At 37.6% G+C, this 20,484-nt stretch overlaps 2 protein-coding genes across 2 annotated transcripts; both read left to right on the top strand.

Moving 5' to 3' along the window:
* Positions 1 to 3,105: 3,105 nt before the first annotated feature.
* Positions 3,106 to 4,149, top strand: LOC107830860 (uncharacterized). The gene has a single exon (XM_075256813.1). The coding sequence runs from the start codon at positions 3,106 to 3,108 to the stop codon at positions 4,147 to 4,149; it is 1,044 nt and encodes a 347-aa protein (XP_075112914.1).
* A 284-nt stretch (positions 4,150 to 4,433) lies between these two features.
* LOC142182612 (uncharacterized) lies at positions 4,434 to 6,362 on the top strand. The gene is made up of 4 exons (XM_075256812.1): positions 4,434 to 4,942; positions 5,184 to 5,357; positions 5,478 to 5,955; positions 6,075 to 6,362. The coding sequence occupies exons 1-4, from the start codon at positions 4,434 to 4,436 to the stop codon at positions 6,360 to 6,362; spliced, it is 1,449 nt and encodes a 482-aa protein (XP_075112913.1).
* The last annotated feature ends 14,122 nt before the right edge of the window (positions 6,363 to 20,484 follow it).

Here is a 20,484-nt window from a genome sequence, read left to right as displayed (position 1 = left end):
TGCGCAAATTCTAGGAAGTTAAACTTGTTAAAAACGGAAGGAAATAAATTCACATGATAGTCTCCTAATTTAACTCAAAGAAATAATACGAGTACATATTAATCTGCTCAAAGAAAGCAGAATAATCTTCTCCCTTTTTTCGTGAAAAGAAGCAAAAAACAGAGCAAACACTTACAGAATTGCATATTTCATAGCAAATCAATTTTGAATACATATCAATACAACTACAAACACTTAGAGAAGACTAAATACAGTAACAAGGCTAAATACATATTAAAAACTAGATACCACACACATGACATAAAAAATAAGTAAGCTGAATACATATGAATACATTTGAAAACTTACTGGAAAATTGAACAGTTGCAAACAAAAATACAGTTGAATACATTGCATATTTCACAATGTAAAAGAGAGAGAGAACGTGTTTAGGAGTTAAATGGTGATTATGTGAGAGAAAATACTAAAAAGGAGAGAGAAAAATATTATTTAGCATATATGGTGCCTTAAATGTAGGATGTAACTATAATTAGATATTTTGCTATAAAGGATAAAAGATATTTATAGGATGTAATATTTTAAAATGGTATTTATTTAAGATAAATAGGGTACTAAGATTTTCTATAGGGTGTAAAATTCTCAATAATAAAACTGGAGGAAGGGAATAAAAGGGACAGCTATAATAAAACTATAGTTGTCCAACGGGTTGGCCCGTCCCCGTCCGGTCCCGGCACGGCCCACTAACTCTTAAACGGGACTGGGCCCATAATAAAAGGGACAAGGGAATGGGACAGGCTTCCCATTTTGTTCCGATGGGCCAGCTCGTTCACATCTCGTCCCGGTCTGACCCGCCAGCCCGCGTGGTTTGTTTTGGTAAAAAGAACTGCCGGCCAACGGCATTCTTTGCAAAACTAGCCCTTGGCCCCAGCTATAAACGGTCATTTTTGGCCCCTACCCTCCAAAACACGCCCTACCTCCAATCTTTTAATTTAACTCCTAAGTTTATTAAATTACAGCTTTGGCCTATTTTAAAGAAAGAATTATAAGTAAATACACATGACTTCACACCATAACAAAAAATGACCCATATTTTTATGTTTTACCCTACCTAGCCCACATTGTACATATTTTGAAAGCACTAGCAAATTCAAAATATGTGTTCTTACAACCATTGCTTCTAACATCTATGGAGTTAAATTTGTGTTCTCACGGCCATTGCTTTCACTCTCTCTTCTTCTCACATCTTCTACATATGATTCAAGGGATCGTGTATTTTCTGCTTCTACTCTTGTGTCACTTGATTGTAATGTAAGAAAATTAAAGAGTAGAAGTCCACCATTGAAGATCATTCAAAGCTTTGCTTTCGAAAATAGGCATTTATGAATTTGTTAGTTGTTTGGATTTGGTGATATTCGGATTGACTGAAAATATCAAAATGAGTTCACAAATTTAAATTTGAAGTGATGTGGAGTAGATTTGAGCAAGATTTGAATAAAATTTCAAAAAAGACGATAGGAAGAAGACGAAGTCAGTTTTTGTATAACTATGTATAATCTTGTATAATAATGTATATGAGTGTACTATTCTAACATTTCTCTCGGCGCACGTTAACGTGGCCTTGCTAACGTGTGCTTGGAAGCCATGGAGGGAGAGGCAGACCCAAACAGAATCAGACGAAGATACCAGTGAATGATTAGAGATCAACGGAAACAAGGAATGTTGTGTTAGAATTATTTATGTCACCAAAAGGGGTACGAATCGAGGAACCAAGTGGAAATTGTACTCCTAAGAACATACAAAGTGAGCTGAGCAGAGTAGAAGCAGATCTGTTGCTGATCAAAGGTAAATCGAAGGAAATTCCAACTACTCCTGCAGCTGAGCAAGCTATAATTGAAGGATCCGGGCAAAAGGCAGTACAAACACAAGGAGTGAAGTAGAATAAGAATGCAACAGTACCATACAGCTCAGGTACTATTAAAGATGGTGAGCAAGGAGAAGCAAGGAAGATGAACATGGAACAATCCTGGGCAAATGTGGTTGCAGGCAACAGGTTGGCTATGAAAGGTATGAATTTACAGTACATAGCTCCAACAGTTCAAAATGGGGGGAAATTGCTAAGCTAGAAATGGAAGATGTCGAACTAGAAACTGAGAAATGGAGGTCTGCTATTGTTCTATATGTGATTGGGGAAACACCCACAATTGGAGCAATGGATCGATTTCTGACCTCAGTGGGTAAGTTCTCAGTGAAGCCACAAATCTTCTATCATAATGAGGGATATTTTGTAATAAGATTCACTAATTTAGAGGAGAGGGATCAAGTGTTATACTCTGGTCCACATACGACTAACAACAAACCTATGATAATGAAGGCTTGGTCAGATGACTTTAATGTACAAGATGAGGTCGTGAAAACCATTCCCCTATGGGTGAGGTTTCCAAACTTACCCATAAATTGCTGGGGTATGAAGGCTTTAAGCAAGATAGGAAGCACATTGGGGAATCCAATATATGCATATGAATGTGCTACTGAGTCAGTTAGGATTTCTTATGCACGTATGCTGATAGAAATGGACATTACAAAGCCTCTACCTAGATATGTGAAGCTACAGGATCACAAGGGAAGGTTAATCCAGCAAGAAGTCACTTATGATTGGGAGCCAAAATACTGCACAAAATGCTTGAAAATAGGGCATGATTGTGTAGAAACTAAAATAGTGCAGCCTCAGGGAGTGGTGCAGCAGAGGAAGATAATAAAGAATAAGCAAGTCTGGCTCAGAAATGACAGGCAACATGATAATGTGAAGAAGGCTGATGAGAAAAAGGTTGATGTACAAAATGAAGCATCAGTGGCTAACCAACAGAATGAACCAAATCCAACAAGCAATGATAGCCTGGGAAAGGAAGAGGGGTGGATAACTGTCCTAGGAAAATGAGTAGCTAGGGCAGCTAAAGCCAAACAAGCAGAGGACCAGGAGATATCTGGAAGCAATGGATTCTAAAGTCTAGCAAAAAATCAAGCATATGATGAACCAGGTACAAGTGCTATGCAGGGGAGGAGTTCAGAGGTGCAAGGGTTGTATCACCACCCATACTTTATACCTGTATGAGTGTGATAACTTGGAATGTGAGGGGACTGAATAAAACTTATAAGCAAAAGGAGATAAAGGAGTTTATAAGAGGGAACAATAAAGCAATAATAACTTTAGTAGAACATAGAGTAAAAGATCAAAAAGAGAATGTAGTGATCAAGAAAATAGCACCTGGTTGGGAATGGGTATCCAATTCAAGTGTAAACTATAAAAGCAGAATCTGGATCATGTGGGATCCCAGAATATACATATTTGAGCCAGTGGAAATAGAGGAGCAACTGATACATGGTCAAGTCAGAGTTATTGCAAAAGCTGTTATATTTGGTTTTTCAGCAGTACATGGATTACATACTGTGAAAGATAGATTGAAGCTATGGGACAAGATGAGGCAAATCCACAACATACAACAAGGACCTTGGCTAGCTATGGGAGACTATAATGTTGTAGTACATTCACAAAATAGACTATATGGTACAGAGGTCCAAGATATGGAAACAAAAGATTTTAAGGAGTATATGAGGGATACAGGGATGAATGAGTTGCAGTATGTGGGGAGGCACTACACCTGGACTAATAATCATACCTATAGCAGAATTGATTGGGGGCTTGTAAATATAGCTTGGATGATGACTATGCCACATGTGAAAGTTCAGATACTGGAACCAATGGTATCTGATCATTCACCACTAAAATTAGTAATCTGTCAGGCACAAGGAAAGAAGAACAAATCATTTAAGTTCTTTAACTGTATTGCTGAACATCCTCAGTTCATGCAACACATAGAAGAAGCTTGGAAGGATGGAAGCACAAATGGTAGAATGCAGAAAGTATGGAACAATCTCAAAGGGGTAAAGGAGGCCATCAAGAACCTAAACACTCAACATTACAAAGGGGTTGATGACAAGATAAAAGAATTAAGGAGGGAATTGCAAGGAATACAGGAGGAAATGAGTTCAAAGCTGCAGAATAAGGAGTTGATTGACAAAGAAAAAGAACTGAAGGGTGAATTAGAAAAATTAGAAGAAAGCATATACAGACAAAAGTCAAGAGTGCACTAGTTGAAGTTGGGAGACTCTAATTCAGCCTATTTTTTATTGCACAAATGAAGAACATGTATCACTTGAATGGAATTCAAAGTTTAACAAATGAGGTGGGAACTCAGCTTATTATGGAGGATGATATAGAAGCAGAGATACTAGGATATTATAAAAAATTGCTTGGATCAAGAGCTGAAAGCATACCAGCCATCAACCCAAATGTCATGAAGTTGGGAACAACTTTAAATAGAGACCAACAGGTTCAGCTAATAAAGATAGTCTCAAAAGAGGAAGTGTGGTAAGCCATGAAGGATATCAGTGATCTTAAAGCACCTGGTTATGATGGGTTTAATGCTCTATTTTTCAAAAAGACTTGGCAGATTGTAGGGGAAGATATAACAATGGCAGTGATGGAATTCTTTGAAATAGTACAGATGCACAAACCTATCAACTGTACAGCAATAACCTTAGTGCCTAAGGTCAGAAACCCTATGAGTGTTAAAGAATATAGGCCTATCTCATGTTGCACAGTTCTGTATAAAGTGATCTCTAAGGTTATAACTAGGAGATTGCAGAAAGTTATGGATGACTTAGTAGATAACACACAATCAGCTTTTGTGTCTGGAAGAGTGATAACTGATAACATAATCCTAAGTCATGAACTAGTGAAAGGCTATGGAAGGAGAGGAGTATCACCCAGATGTATGATGAAACTGGACATACAGAAAGCCTATGATTCCATTGAATGGCCATTCATGGAACAAGTTCTAAATGCACTGGCTTTCCTAGACAAATTTGTGAAGTGGATTGGCATGTATGGAGACTGTTACTTATACTGTGATGATAAATGGGAACCTGACAAAACCATTTGAGGCTAAGAAGGGGTTAAGGCAAGGAGACCCTATGTCTCCATTTCTGTTTGTTCTAGCAATGGAATATTTAACAAGAATCCTCAAAACACTGAACCAAATCCCAGATTTTAACTACCACCCTAAGTGTGCAAAGATGAAAATCTTGCAGCTGGGGTTTGCTGATGACCTTTTATTGTTTTGCAGGGGTGATATAGTTTCAATAAAGCTTTTGTTACAATGCTTCATGGAGTTTTCAAATGCCTCTGGCCTGGTGATCAACAAACACAAGAGTTCTATCTTCTTTGGGGGAGTAACACAAACTGATCAAGAGGAAATCACAGAGTTCCTAGGAATCAAAAAGGGTGAGCTGCCAGTAAGGTATCTAGGTGCCCGACTAAGTTCAAAAAGAATATCCATATCTCAGTGCCAATCTCTAATTGGCAAGATAATGGGAAGAATAGAATCATGGACTGCCAAATTTCTATCTTATGTTGGCAGGGTCCAACTGATCAAGATTGTGTTGTTTTCTATACAGACATATTGGGCACAAATCTTTGTATTGCCTAAAAAGATTACAAAGTTAATTGAAGCAATGTGTAGGAGTTTTTTGTGGACTAGAGATGGAAGTATATCAAAAAAGGCACTATTGGCATGGGATAAAGTCTGTTTGCCTAAATCTGCAGGAGGCTTCAACATAATGAACATAGCTATGTGGAACAAGGCTACCATCTGCAAGCAATTCTGGAACTTATGCAAGGAGAAAAAGAAACTGTGGATCCAATGGATACACAGTTATTACATCAAAGGGAGACACATATGGGATGTTCAACTGAAACAAGCATCTTGGATGGTGCAGAAGATCATAAAAGCAAAGGAGACATTCATGGAAGCAGGGCTAAGCTATGAAGACATTATGAACATGCAAAGTTGCTCAATCAAAAACATATATCACAGGCTACGTGGAAGATTTGAGAAGGTTAGTTGAGGAGGGTAGTCTGCCACAATACAGGATGCCCAAGATGGACATTTATGCTAACTGTGGCAGCTCATGGGAAGCTATATACAATGGATAGGCTGCAGAAGTGGGGGATGTAGGTGGACCAGGAGTGTGTCTTGTGCAAGCAAGCCAATGAAACTATACAACACTTGTTCTTTGAATGCACATATGCAAAGGCATTATGGAGCACATTGCTAACATGGCAAGGAATTAGAAGACCTATAGCTGGCTGGGATGAGGAACTACGTTGGGCTGAAAGAAAGACTAAAAGAAATACAGCTGCTGCAGAATTGTATAAAATGACAGTAGCAGCAACAATATACCATGTTTGGCAAGAAATGAATACCAAATTTTTCAAGCAAAGGAGACAGGTTGGGAAGCAGTGAGTAAGAGAATCATTCAGGAGATACATTGTCGAAGTACCAAGCATACAGCGGGAATACTACATAGATTAGATTGGTACCCAGTGTAATAGGTAGATACAAATGTAAATAGCAGTACAAGGGGAGGGGGTGAAGTATAGGAAAGAAGGTCATATTGTAAGGGTTTGATTTACTTGTAAATATTTTCCCTGGTAATACAAAGTTTAATTACCAAAAAAATGTATATGAGTGTAGAAACACACCTTATACACCTTTATACTAGCGTCTGTAGACGAACTTCTTTCACGATTTTCAATTGTAATTTTTGTTCAAAACTAGTCCAAATCTCCATTAAATGACTTCAAATTTTATATACGACCTCCTTATACGATTTCTAACAAGTCTAAATAACACACACTCCAAATTTCTCATAAAATCAAATTTGAAATTTAAACCCACATACTTAAGCTTGTTAAAAATCTAATTTTCACCACCCAAATGAATTTGGTTTGTTGAACTAATATTTGAGTCATAGTTACTGATTCGAAAATTAACTTAAAAGCTTGAGGAATATTTTTTAAAAATTAAATAGTAATTTTGAAAACCCATTGGAGTTGAATGTTGAATCTTAGCCTATTATTTTTGGGCTAGTTGATTGTAAATTGAAATATGAGCTATAAAATTGAAATGTAGGGAGCTCAGTTGTTCTAATGTGAAGCTCAATTGTTCTAATGTAAAAATTTTCCTATTTTAAACTATAAATACCCCCATCCTTCTTTATTTTTCCCACAAAAATTAATTATTCTCTCTCAAATCTCTTACATTCTATCTATGTTCTACTCTCAATTTTCTCACAATCAACTACGTTTCAAGTATTTGGGAAAATTTTGGAGCAACTTTCAAGCTTCAAATTAATTCGTCAAGTATTTGGAGCAATTTTTTGGGCAATTTCTTCAAGTTTCAATATTTAATCACGGTGCATTCATTCCATCTCCTAATTTTAATATTTAATTTTTGCGTACCATTTTAGTGCATTATTTTTTTTGTTTATTACGTGTTCTATTTTCGTATTTCATTTGCGTTTTTAAATTTTGTATTAATTTTTCTAATTTATTTTCGTATTTAAAATTATGACACCTAAAAGTGTATTTGCCATACCCCATCCATTTTTAAAAATAAAAAAGTAGTTAAAAAGTAGTAAAGGTGCTAGTTGTATTAATCCTAATCATTCTCGTAGAATTCGAAAACATATAGATGAAATGACTCATGTTGATGAAATTTCATTTTCCCGATCCTCCGCATAATATTAATTTGGGAGAACAACTAGATCATGAAACTTTACAAAGACAATGATATTTTATTGAGGAAGAAGTATTAGACGAAACACCCACTAGTCCAACAACACAAGTTCCAACTCAAAGTCAATTTCGGTTTGAAGCTTTACCTCTTGTACCTCCTGTAAGGGGTAAGGTTAAGGCTGAACGTACGAAACATCACCTATATGGAATTTTTTTTTGAACATGATAAAGTCAACAGAGTTGCTATATATGCAAAATGTAAGGTACGATTTGCACATGGAGAATCGGGTGGATGGAGGTTTAACCAAGCACTTAGCTAAGGAACACAAACCTTTATGGATACAAGCTCAAATAGATGTCGTAAAAATGCCGAATCTTAGCAGCGGTACTGACGCTTCTACTGGATCTGGCGGGGGTTCTAACTTTCTCCAACAACAGTTTCACCTTACTTCTGGTAGTATACTACGTCCTTATAACAAAGATAGAGATCGTGAAACTTTAGCAAAACGGTTATTGTCTGTGACTTACCTTTTACTTTTCCTTTTCACCTTACTTTTATGCATTAAAGTCGAGTTTGAAGTTGAAATTGCCCGTTTAAAGTTTCAAATTCTAGACATTTGAGTCCAAAGTTAGGCTTAGGCAATTTTCTAAAGAATAAGAAGTAGCAGCAACACCAGTAATTGTATAAGCCCTGTGTAGTTTATTAAAGCTGGTTAAACTTTAAATAATATTTTAAAAGCTGAATATGTTTTAAACAGAGGTTCTTAAAGCAGATATTTAGTTGTAATTTATACCTTACATATATCTTTAGTAATTTTGATCATTTAAGCTTGTCAAAACTAAGAACTTTTGGATTCCATCAAATACTACTATATAAGATATTGGTGTAAAAGCTCGAAAAGCATTCCTTCGTTCATTACTAAGCCAAGATTCCAGATCTTCGAGTTAGCTCGTGCTTTTTTGAAGAATCCTCGCTACAATCCAATTATTTTATACAAATACAACATTGATCCACATAAAATTTGTGGTAATCAAGATAAAAGAAAATAAGATCATCACAGAACCATCCAAATTAGAGTGTTGATCTTTGAAAAATAGTAGTAAGATGTAAATGTAAGCATATCTGTTTTATCGAAACAAAATTCAAAAAGTAATTTGGACTATATTTTAAATGTAGTAGTCCAAATAAATATTATCGGCTAATATAATTGGATTAATTATATAAGTCCAATACACATGGATTAAATAAATAAGTCCAAATTCATTGAGCTAGCCCATTTAATTGGGGCTAAAATGATGAACCCATTTCATTAAGCCCAAAATGTCAATTTTCCTAGAGGCCCATTTTGATGCCACGTGTCAAATAATCTGGCACGCCAAGTCAAACGAAAGAGCCAATAAGATTGTGCCATATGTCAAAATGATAAGGCATGACAAGCCAAATTAAAAGGCTAATGAAACCGCGTCACGGGTGCAAGTGACATGTTCTGGCCAATCAAATGTGGCCTTGTCACACATCAATTTGATTGGTCGGATAGAGTTTGTTCTTATCATAACTCTTCCCTCCCACAACTATAACTAGGGGTCTTCATTACCCAGGAAAAATACCGTAAGTTATAACAAGAAGAAAGAGAGAGCTCGTGAATCAAACGCCACAAATTTCTCTACAAGTTTCAAGTTTCAAGCAATCAAGTGCAAGTTCAAGAAATCAAGTTCAAGCTCAAGAACTAAGAAAAATCAGGAGTACGAGTTCAAATCAAAGTTTGTGCTAGTTGAATCCAAGATCATCATTCGGGGCAACAAATAGAGATTCAAGATCAAGCTCAATGGCCCTTGAATTTACTTACTATTGGAAAGAAGAATCAGAGGATTCATATATATTGTACACTCATATTATTTAAAATCAATATTACGTTTGTTGCAATATTTTTTGATTTTGCTTTTGTTTTCTCGATGCAAATTTGTTGTCTACAGTAAATTTGGGAATACAAAAATCAATATGTGCCATAGAATAGACATGATCTAAATATATAAATAGTATAATAATATATGTACAAAGGAATTATTATGGAATAGTGATCGAAGATATAAAGGCGTTTCATGATCGTGACTCATAGTTTTAATAGCCTGTTTGGCCATATTTCTTTTTGGCCAAAAATCCCCCCCCCCCCCAAAAAAAATAAGGTGTGTGATTAAGCTTTTAGAAGGAAAAAAGTACTTTTGAGTTGAAGCAAAAGTATTTTTTTTAGAAGTAATAAAATCTTAAACTATTGAGCATTACTTTAGAGGGTACGTGTATTCAAATAAGTAGAGTAACATTAAATATATTATTTTAAGTTTAGCCAACATATAGAAGTTGAGATAGAGGTAGATATGATTGTAACGTGCAAAAACAGACAATTCACATGTCTAACTTGGTATTTCAAGATAATGGTATGATAGTTAAAGATGTTATGCAATGAAATTCATAGATGCTATTAGAGTATTATGTGATACAGTGATACCTATCAAAGTGAAAGACAAATTCTATAAAATGATTGAAAGATTGATAATGCAATATGAGCTGGTAAATGTTAGTTATCTAAGAATAAACACATTCACAAGATAACTGTCACATAAAATGTAAAATATTTCTACCTCCGTTTTAATTTATGTGAACCTGTTTGATTGGGCTCGGAGTTTAAGAAAAAATGAAGACTTTTGAAATTTATGGTCCTAAACAAGTCAAAAAGGGGCCAGAGTATTTGTGTGATTATAAAAGCTTCTCATTAAGGGTAGAATTGTAAGTTTAAAATAAATTGTTTTCAAATTTAGAAAGGAGTCATTCTTTTTGGAACGGACTAAAAATAAAATAGCTTTATGTTTTACCAAAAAAGTGTTAAACCTTGTTTTGAAATGAATTAGTGGGAAAATAGGGGGTGAATCCTAGTTAAATATAATAACTACTAGATGTGGAAACTTAATGTATTAATAATAAATGTATTATCGTGTTCAATAATATTAAATACTGATTAAGAGCGCTCAATGACTGTCAATGAATGCAATAAAGAAAGCCCGCAATTGATTTAGATAATAGCAATAAATGTAATAAGGAGAAACTTGTCACCCAAATGTTAGATGACTCGTGTGATTCTCCTTCCTGACAACAACGTGGGGACAATATAAAATGAAGGTGGATAAGGGATCCTTGGATCTTGTAAGTAAAAGATAGATGTTGAATAGTTGAATCAGTGGACAAAACAAGCTTTGTATATTCTCTGTAGTCAACCTTTATAATGTGTTTTTTATCCCAAAAGTGAAGAAGATCCTTTTCGTTCTTTTTCTCTTCCTATTTATAGGGGATATTCCTAAGAAACCCTAAAAAGTACAACTGAAAGAATATCCAATGGAATATTCCTTCTTCATATTCTAATCTTACTCTATCATTACTTCTGTACATTCTTTACTTAACCTCGGCACTAATCCTTCCTAAGACAACTTCTCGCCATTGTGCCGTGGTTAGCTGAATCCTCGACTACGTCCATTTGCAGTTATTAATCTCAGTCCAAATTTTGACCAATACAGTTACTCCCTCCGCTTGTTGAGGTCATGATCTTGGATGTCCTCGATGAGTGGATTCTGTATGCAACTGTTTACAGGAAATTTGGTCATGATGGTTGAATAGAATCGGCTGAGGTCAAACTAGCAGCATTGTCCATAAGGCTGCGGTTGGTGTGGCTAATGTAGGATGACGTCGTGGCCACGCACGTCATCATTACGCGTCTTCCCAATGCAGTGTATATGCTTCTGTCTCTTTGATTATGGTGTCATCGATAGCTTTTTGCCTCGATTCTGGTATCATCCAATCGTATAAATAGAGGAGAAGGGCTTTATTTTGAAACATTCAACATTTCCCATTTTGCATGCATATTGTTCTTCTTTGATCTTCTTCTCTGATTTCCACTTCCGATTTCTTGCAGCTTCTTCAGTTCTAGTCCCTGATTTGTTTCCCGGTTGATATCTTATTTTTGACTTTGTTGTATACACTTTATTACAGAAATATGTCAAATTCCCCTTATATTCACGACGAAGTTTCCAATGCCACTCCTTTATCGGTGGCCAGTCCTCCCGTTGGTGAGGAATCCATGACTGAGGAGGAAGAAAGCTTCCCCACCGTAGAGGAGGTGGTTCCTAAGAATCCTCAAGTCAGAAATGATTTCCCAAAAAAACCTGTTCCCGCTCCTGCTCAGGAGCTTTCTGAGACGGGGCTGCGTCAAATAGCTAAACTCTGGTCCAAATATGGTATTCCTTCTCATGTAAAAATTATTCTGGCGGGAGGCAACATAGTAAAACTTCACCGACTCGGATATTGCACTTTCTATATTTATCCATTCCTAGTCGGTCATTCTCTTCCTCTCCCCCATTAGCGGAGGATCTTTGCCTCTTTTACAATGTCTGCTCGGTGCAGCTCTCCCCTTATTTATACAAAGCTTTTATGATGCTGGCGAAGTACGTAGAGTTGGCCGGCTGTGAGGCACAATGATACAACTGCGATATCGTGGGACCAAAGGGTTGGTGGTTGGGATGGATGATAAGGCGAAACGGCGGTTCTGGCATAAATACTTCTTCATCAAGACCGAGCATCTAGTGGCATCCGACCAGGTTCCCTAAGCAATAGAACTATCATCATTTGCCATAAGTTCATTATTTTCTCTATTCTTCTTCTTCTTTAATTTTCGGCCTACTTATGGCTTCTCTATTTTTAGATGAAAGGCGTGTACCTTCTCTCGTCTTCGATATTGAATATTAGGTGACTCGCATGTTACCCCCACACCGTGGGAATTCGCGATTGGGCGTCTTCCCACAAGCATTTTGGGCCCAAGACTTCGCCCAATAAGTATTATTTCTACCTTCCAACTTATTGCCGCTCGCTATCGCCTTTTGATGTGACCTTTCATTGGTGCTAGGTCGGCGAGCTTCCAAAAAGGCGAAAGTTCTTGTGCTTGCATTTTGCTAGGCGGTGGCCTCTGCCGGGATGCAATTCACTTTAGCTGAGTCTGCTCGAGGAGGTCAGACTCAAGTTCTGCTAATGAGGGACTCTGCCCTTCAAACTGTTGTCATACCGTATGAAATCTCTTGTCAGCCTATCTTTCACCTTGTGGACTAGTCATCTTACGGCAAGGAGGCATCACCGAGGAAAAGACGAAGGGTGGAGACCGGTAAGTCCATTGCCGTTGATGTTGAGTTGGAAAGATTCATTGCTTTGGAAGCAGAATTTGTGCTTACCCCAGACGTCGAGGCCGTTTCTGCGGTGGGTGCCTCCATGAAGAAGAGGCCCTCTAAAGTTGAAGGGCTTCGTGGTAGCGTAGAGATTACTTGGGTTGCTGAAGGTGGCTCATCATCGGCGACTAGAGAGGTAGAGCTATCCCTGCTGGGGACGATAACTCTGGATCAGACGTCGACCCTGGGAAGATACGAACCTTTGTGGAGAGGGATATTCGCATGGAGATAAGGACGGAGGGTCCTAATTGGCATATAGTAATTCTCGTAGATTACAACCTCTTGGCCAACTCAGAACAGGCAGTGTCGGCTTTCGCTCCCCCATGCGCAACTTCCGAGAATAGGACGCTACAGACGATGAGAGATGCAAATCTATCGTTGGGTATCTCTTGCATGGATTTGCGAGTAAGTTTGCTTTTCCCATGTTAGGTTAAGTTTATTTTGTATGTGTAACTTGCTCACACTGACCTATTCTCTCTTTCTTTTGCATGTCAGACCCTTATTATGGAGATTGAGTGCGACCGGCGGGAGGAGCGGAGGACGACCATTTTTAAAAAGATGACATCCAAGTATAGATAGTACCGTTCCAAGCATCGAAAGCTAGTCGACTTTCTTAGCTAGGATGGCCAGTTTCAGTCGCGGTATTTTTTTTAGAAAAATCCAAAGCAAACCAATTCAGCCCTTTTCTATCAAACAGTGTCGAAACGTTTTTGTGTATTTTTCTAGGGTTTTAAGATCTCTGATGTGTGTGTTTTTCAGATTTTTTTTAGGCAGAATATGATGCTAAATCTCTGTTTTTCATAACTTTTAGGCAAGGAATAATGCTCAATTCTCTGTGTGTGAGTGAGGTAATGTTTCCCTTTTATAGAATGCACAAAAAAGCATCAAAAAGGAATATCCAGACTTAATTTCTTATATTGCAGAATAGTATAGCATTTCTGTACAACTGTCTGTCTTTTTCTTATTCAACTCTAACATTTTATGCTAAGGATAGGGACAACTATGATATTCTTAGAACATTCTGATATTTTACCTAAAGTTTGTCCATTCCTACCTTCAAACTAAACCCTTTTAGTTCTGTTTAATACAAACAAACACCTTAATGATCTAAACTCTGATTTTAATGCCCAATGTACACCATTTTCAAATCACATCAGCCCTTTAGCTTTTATTAATTACAAACAACTACCACAAGAACACACAAGTTCAAACATTACTCTCAAACCAAACATTTCTAACCCCAAACGTTCCCTTGACTAATATTCCCAATTGTCTTGTTCAACAAAACAATTTATTGAATAAACAAAAATGTTAAACCGGTTCAATTAACAAAATAATTAACAAGTTAATCCTAAATCTCCTGTCTTAAACAAACTCGATTGAACAATCCAAAACAAAAACTAAAACCTAACTGATAATCTGAAACCAAAAGAAAGAAGAGACAAAGTAAAGAAAGAGAGAAGAATATACTGATTTGGCCGGGCATGGGTGAAGATGAAATGATGACGGCGACGAATCTTTGGCCAATCAGCGAGGAATATACTGGAATCCGGCATGCTTCGAAATGGGCTAAAGATGATACTAATCGATTGTTCTTACCAAGAACAATCGATTGGCACGAATCGAGCCTTGAAAAGTTATTGAAATCAGAAAGAGGCAACGGATTAGGGCTTTTGTTTCTTTTGGAATTTCAGATTCGAAATTAAGGCAAATAGGTGGGGATTTTGGGGAAATTGATAGTGGGATAGGGATGAGGGGAGGCTAGGGATTATGGGGTGAAACTTTGGGGTGGTCTGGAGTATCGCCGCTGCCGTAGGACGATTTACGGCTGGCGGCGGCGATTTAGAGAGATGAAGTAGGGTCTGTGAATGTGTTTTTGGGGTAGGGGAGTCTATCCGACAGTTATAAGGGAAGAAGGAAATCAGTTGCGGGCCATTGGATCAAAATGATCCAACGACTGGGATTAAGGGGATGGGAAATGACGACATTTTGATTAATGGGGGCTGGACTGAGTAGGCTTTTTAGGCCTGGGTCTGGATCGATTTGGGGGGGGGGGGTAATTTGGGCCGATTTGGGGGTATTAAAATAGCCCAAATTCGAATTAAACACCCTCTTTCAACTTCTCTTCTTATTTTCCCTTTTCTTTTTCTTTTCCTTTAATTAAAAATCCTAAATTAAAATCCTAATCAATCTAAATTGCAAAATTAAGCTAATTATCTAATTATAAAAATTATAAAAACAACTTAATTCTAAATTAAAAGAGAAAAATCAATAACATAAAAATTAAAAGGTAAAAAATGTAAAAAAAAAAAAAGAGCTATTTTTTTGTGATTTTCATTTTAATGAAACAAATAATTATTGATTAATCCTAAAAAATATAAAAATAAAGCCTAAATGCAATGCATGGTATTTTTGGTATTTTTTCATGATTTAAAAAAAATTAAACATGCACAAAAATGCAAACAATTAATAAAATTCTACAAAATTCCTGAAAATGGCAAATAACTAAGAAAAATCTATTTTCTTGGGATTTTATACGAGTATTTCATATAGGGAAAAAAATCACGTGCTCACAGTGTCATCAACTATCACCTCCGTTACGAGATCCACAAAAGAGCAAACGTCACTACTATTCAGCTGCCTCATTGATTTGCACAAATAGAAGACAACATTTTCGTCACCCACCCGAAAGGTAATCTCTCCTGCTTCCACATCAACCAATGCCTTCCCAGTTGCTAAGAAAGGCCTTCCCAATATTATAGGCACCTCATAGTCGACTTCGCATTCTAGAATCACAAAGTTCGCAGGCAAAATAAACTTGTCAACACGGACAAGAACATCATCAATAATACCAAGCGGTCACTTCATTGTTCTCTCCGCCATTTGCAATCTCATTGAAGTAGCTCTCGGTTGACCAATACCTGTAGTTTTGAACATATAGTAAGGCATCAAATTTATAATTGCTCCCAAATCACACAATGCCTTTGCAAAATCCACACTCCCAATGGTACATGCAATGATGAATGCTCTAGGATCTTCAAGCTTTGGAGTCATCGAGTGCACAATTGCACTAACTTGATGAGTCATTTTGATGGTCTCACAATCCATAGATCTCTTTTTAGTCACCAAGTCTTTCATAAACTTGGCGTAACCCGGCATTTTCTTAAGAGCTTCCACCAAAGGAACATTAATTGACAAGCTTTTCATCATCTCAATAAATTTCTTGAATTGGTTTTCATTCTTCTGCTTCACAAGTCTTTGTGGGTAAGGTGGAGGAGGCCTTGGCAAGGGAGCCTTAGCCTTTGGCACTACCATTTCCGGCATGTCTATCATGTGTTCCCGAGACGGGTTCACATCATTTTGAGTCTCCACCTCATTATCATGAATATCAATTCTCACTTCTGCATTTAAATTCTCTTCATTCACTTGCTCATCAACTGTTGGAACATCATCATCTAGCACTTCAACCTCATCACTAATAACTTCCTTTTGCTTGGAGGTATTTACTTTACCACCTCTACCGCTCCTTGTGATCACCTCCATTGCATGCTCAGTATTGTTCCCACCCTTTGGGTTTATTACCATATCATTAGGTAGATCCCCCTTAGGGCGAGTGTTCAAAGATTGCAAAATCTAGCCAAGTTGAACCTCCAAGTTCCGGAAGAAGTATTATAGGATGCCAACTGAGCATCGGAGTCGGCGTTCTTTTTCATTATTTGCTCAAACATCATCTCGATCCTTCCCATCTCATTGTTTGACGAGCTGAACCTTGGGACGGAAATGGAGGCGGGTTGTTTGGTTATTGATACATCGGAGGGCTTTGAAAGCCCGGCCCACAATTCCGTTGATTACTATTATTCCGACCCCCTAGTTGTTGTTTCCTCCCCAATTACTATTGTTGCCACCCTAGTTGCCCTAATTTTGATTGTTATTCTCTCAGTTGCTATTTCCCTATTGGTTTTGATTCCCTCAATTTCCTTGGGATCTCCACTGTTGTTGTTGGTTTGGAGCATTGCCCCGTTGTCCTTGGTAATTGTTTACATACTGGACTTCTTCACTCTGATCGTCATACCCATCATTTTGGTTGAATCCACTACTACCCTGCTCATATTGATCCGGATTTCCTTGACTTTGTTGACCTCTTTGTTACCTCTTATTGACCAACATATTTACCCCTTCCATAGCATTTACTTGTTTTGGCGCTTGAACTTGCTGCAATTGAGCTTTTGCCAACTGGTTCATTGTTGTAGTCAACTCCGCTATTGCTTGGTCGTGGTCATGAAGCTCCTTTTGCTGTGAATGACTGTGGGATCACCTTGTGGAACATTAGCTCGACTTTGCCACATCGAGGAAGTATCTGCCATCTTATCTAATAACTCACATGCCTTAGCATAAGATGTGTTCATAAAGTTTCCCCTGCTAGCTGGTTCACTACACATTGATTGGTCATGTTAATGACACGGTATAATGTTTGCTGGATCATTGCTTTGGTTATGTCATTATTTGGACAGTCTTTCACCATCGTCCGATACCTTTCCTAGATCTCATGAAGTGGTTCATTAGGTTCTTGTTTAAAGGCCAAGATCTCATCTCTCAATGCCACCATATGCCCTGGCAAAAAATATTTAGCTATAAACTTGTCGGTCAACTCATCCCGTGTGGTGATGGAATGGTTGGGAAGCCTTTCAAGCCAGTCCAAAGCTTTCTCTCTAAGTGAAAAAGGGAACAATCACAATCTCAATGCATCCTCCGATACATTAGTTTGTTTGCTTCTCCAACAGGTATCCACAAAATCCCTTTAGATATATATATGCATTTTGATGGGGAGCACCTATAAAGTACTCTCGTTGCTCCAAGTCAACATCACATTTGTAATCTAGAAATTGCCTGCCCGGATCCGTGGTGGGACAATTGCACTCGCATAACCTTCATTTGGAAGCACCCAAGGAACCACTCGCAAAAGCACTGGGGGAGGGTCTGGAATGTTGTCATTGGCCTGGTGGGCCCTTCTTTAAGCTTCAGGTACTAGAGGGACCTCATCTTCAGCATTATCATCTACCTCCTCTCCCTAAACATTTCCAATAAGATCATTGTTTGCCACGTTGTACCTAAACCGATTAACTCACACAAGTTAGTAAAATAGAAGGAAAGAAAAACAAGACACAAAACTAGTCAGATAGATAGCTAAAACCGTTTAACTCTCCGACAATGATGCCAAAAAGTGATCGGGTCAAACCCTATACCACTGTAAAATGGCAAGACTGGTCGATGCAGCTTTTACCCGAAAGGTCGGGATCGATATTCACAAGGAGCTAACATTAGTTTGGAGTTGGGTTTCTATCTAATCTAGCTATGCATGTTGTTTTTAATTGCACTTCTAACAATGTTTTATTTTGTTTCTATTCTACTTTTATACTAATAAATGCTGAAAGTAATCTAAGTATAATATTTTTTAAGGGTTTTCTCAGTTAATAAAAGGCATTAGGTAAGTGACTTACACCTAGGCGAGTATCTAATCGGGTCTAAAACATAGGACAAACTTGTAATAATTGGGATCTTAACATAACCATTGCACATAATTACTCATTCTATACCTTTCACTAGTTCGAGTGACTTTGCCCGAATTGGATTCCTCAAGCACAATTGGGTGTCCAAACAATGCAAGCAAAATTGCTCAAGTCGGGTATTACTATCTCTAGGTTTAACCCTTTAATTAGGGCTATCAATCTCTTGAACGTACCCCAATTTCTTGTTAGCCTAAATTTCCTAGACTTAGACTCTCTTTATCAAGAAGAGTCTAAGTCATATAGGCACGAATCAGTATTTGCAACTACCAATTCAACAATTAAAACATTATTCATGCTAAATAACATTAACCCATAAACAATTAAGCCCTAAAATTGAAGATCCATTAAATACCCACACTAGGTTTGTGTCACAACCCTAGGTAATGAGTTTAGCTACTCATAATCAAGGTAGAAATCAAAGATGGAGATGAACTATAACCCATAAAAAGTTACAAGAGTAGAATCTAAGATTAATGGTAAAAGCTACTCTAAAATTACTCAAAATAGTTAAGTACGACGGTTCACATGTTCTTCAAAAACAAAATCTAACCTAAAATGTGAAAAAGAACTACTTATACACAACTAAAACTACTGGACAAAAATTCCCCTACGGAGGTTTCGTTGACAGCGTAATAGTGAGTGCGTCAATGCTTGGATTTTTATGGTCGCGCAAAAGAAAGTGCGGACCGCGTTTCTTCTCTTCTGAGCTTGGTCTGGACTTGATTCCGCTGGGAGTGGAAAAGTGACCGCCTCAACGTCATCTTCAATCGCGGTTGCGAAATATGTTCGCGGACCGCACTCTTCATTTGAGCTCAAATCTCCAGTCCTCTGATTCTCAATTTTGCCCTCAGCGGAATATGGATAGCGGCCGGGTCAAGTAATTCTGCTGTAGTGCTATTTCACCGCTGTCAGCGGTGTCTGTTGTGCATTTCCTTCTTTGAACCACAATTCCTCTGAGAGCGAAATTATGGTCTCCTAAGCGGTGGACCTTCCGCGGCCGCACTATTTCATTGTTGTCAGCATTTTTAGCTCAGCTTTGAACTTGTACAGGTTGCACTCATTTATGAGTCGGTTATGACTTCCTTGCCTCATTTTGACCAAACACTGCAAACAAGCACAATAAGTTAGTTTCCAGGAATACTTGTACACATTTTTTTATCCAAAACATAAGCAAAAAGGAGCATAAGATATGCTAGAATCCCTAGTTATCAACTCTCCCAAACTCAAGCTTTTTCTCAAACAAACAAAGCAATTCCCACCTCCAAAAGGGAAAAGAACGAAAAATTTCAGCTGTTCCAAGGTGACTTCAGTAGGCATCACATGGGACTAGCAATTACCTTCAACTCAAATGCATTATTAACAAACACACAACCTTTTTAGTATGATATCCCTTATGCGACACAAAAGCATCAAGAGTTGACTTAACTCATCAATGAAACTCTACTACACTGGTCATTGTTGAACCCAAACTCATGTTCTTCTTCTCTCAATAAGCAAACCTCATTTTAGATTGTAGCACTCAGAACAAGGATTGTGGAAAAGAACGCTCATCCCTCTCAAAGGAAGGCCACAAGTCCAGCTCTAAGTACCATAATCTTGCCCCTTATGTGAATCTCCACTAATGTAAGCTTACTCAACTCGACATCATATAGGGCTTCTGTGAGAATTAAATGAAGGCTTTTGGTTCAAGGTAGGATATATCGGTATATGAAGGTTTCATCTTTCTTTAAGCACTTCATTTTCTCATTTCGGCTCACACTTTCTTGACTCTTTGAGTCATTTTCTTCTTCCCTAGGGGACTAGAGAGACACACTATCGCTCTTTCTTGTTCATGTCAATCCTTTTTCTCCTTTATAATCATTCCAAGCCTTTCATCATTGCTTTTGTTGAATCCCTTCATTTTTTTCTACATTTTTCACTTTCTTTTTGACTTTTTGGATTTTCTTTTTTCTTTCTTTTTGCATTCCCTTTTTCTTCATTTTGTATCTTTTATCACTTTGGCATTCCTCATCTCTCCCCCTA

The sequence above is a fragment of the Nicotiana tabacum genome, chromosome 7, assembly GCF_000715075.1.
Source record: "Nicotiana tabacum cultivar K326 chromosome 7, ASM71507v2, whole genome shotgun sequence".
Classification (NCBI taxonomy): domain Eukaryota; kingdom Viridiplantae; phylum Streptophyta; class Magnoliopsida; order Solanales; family Solanaceae; genus Nicotiana; species Nicotiana tabacum.
Note: the sequence above shows the minus strand (reverse complement) of the source record. Positions and strands in the feature narration are given on the sequence as shown.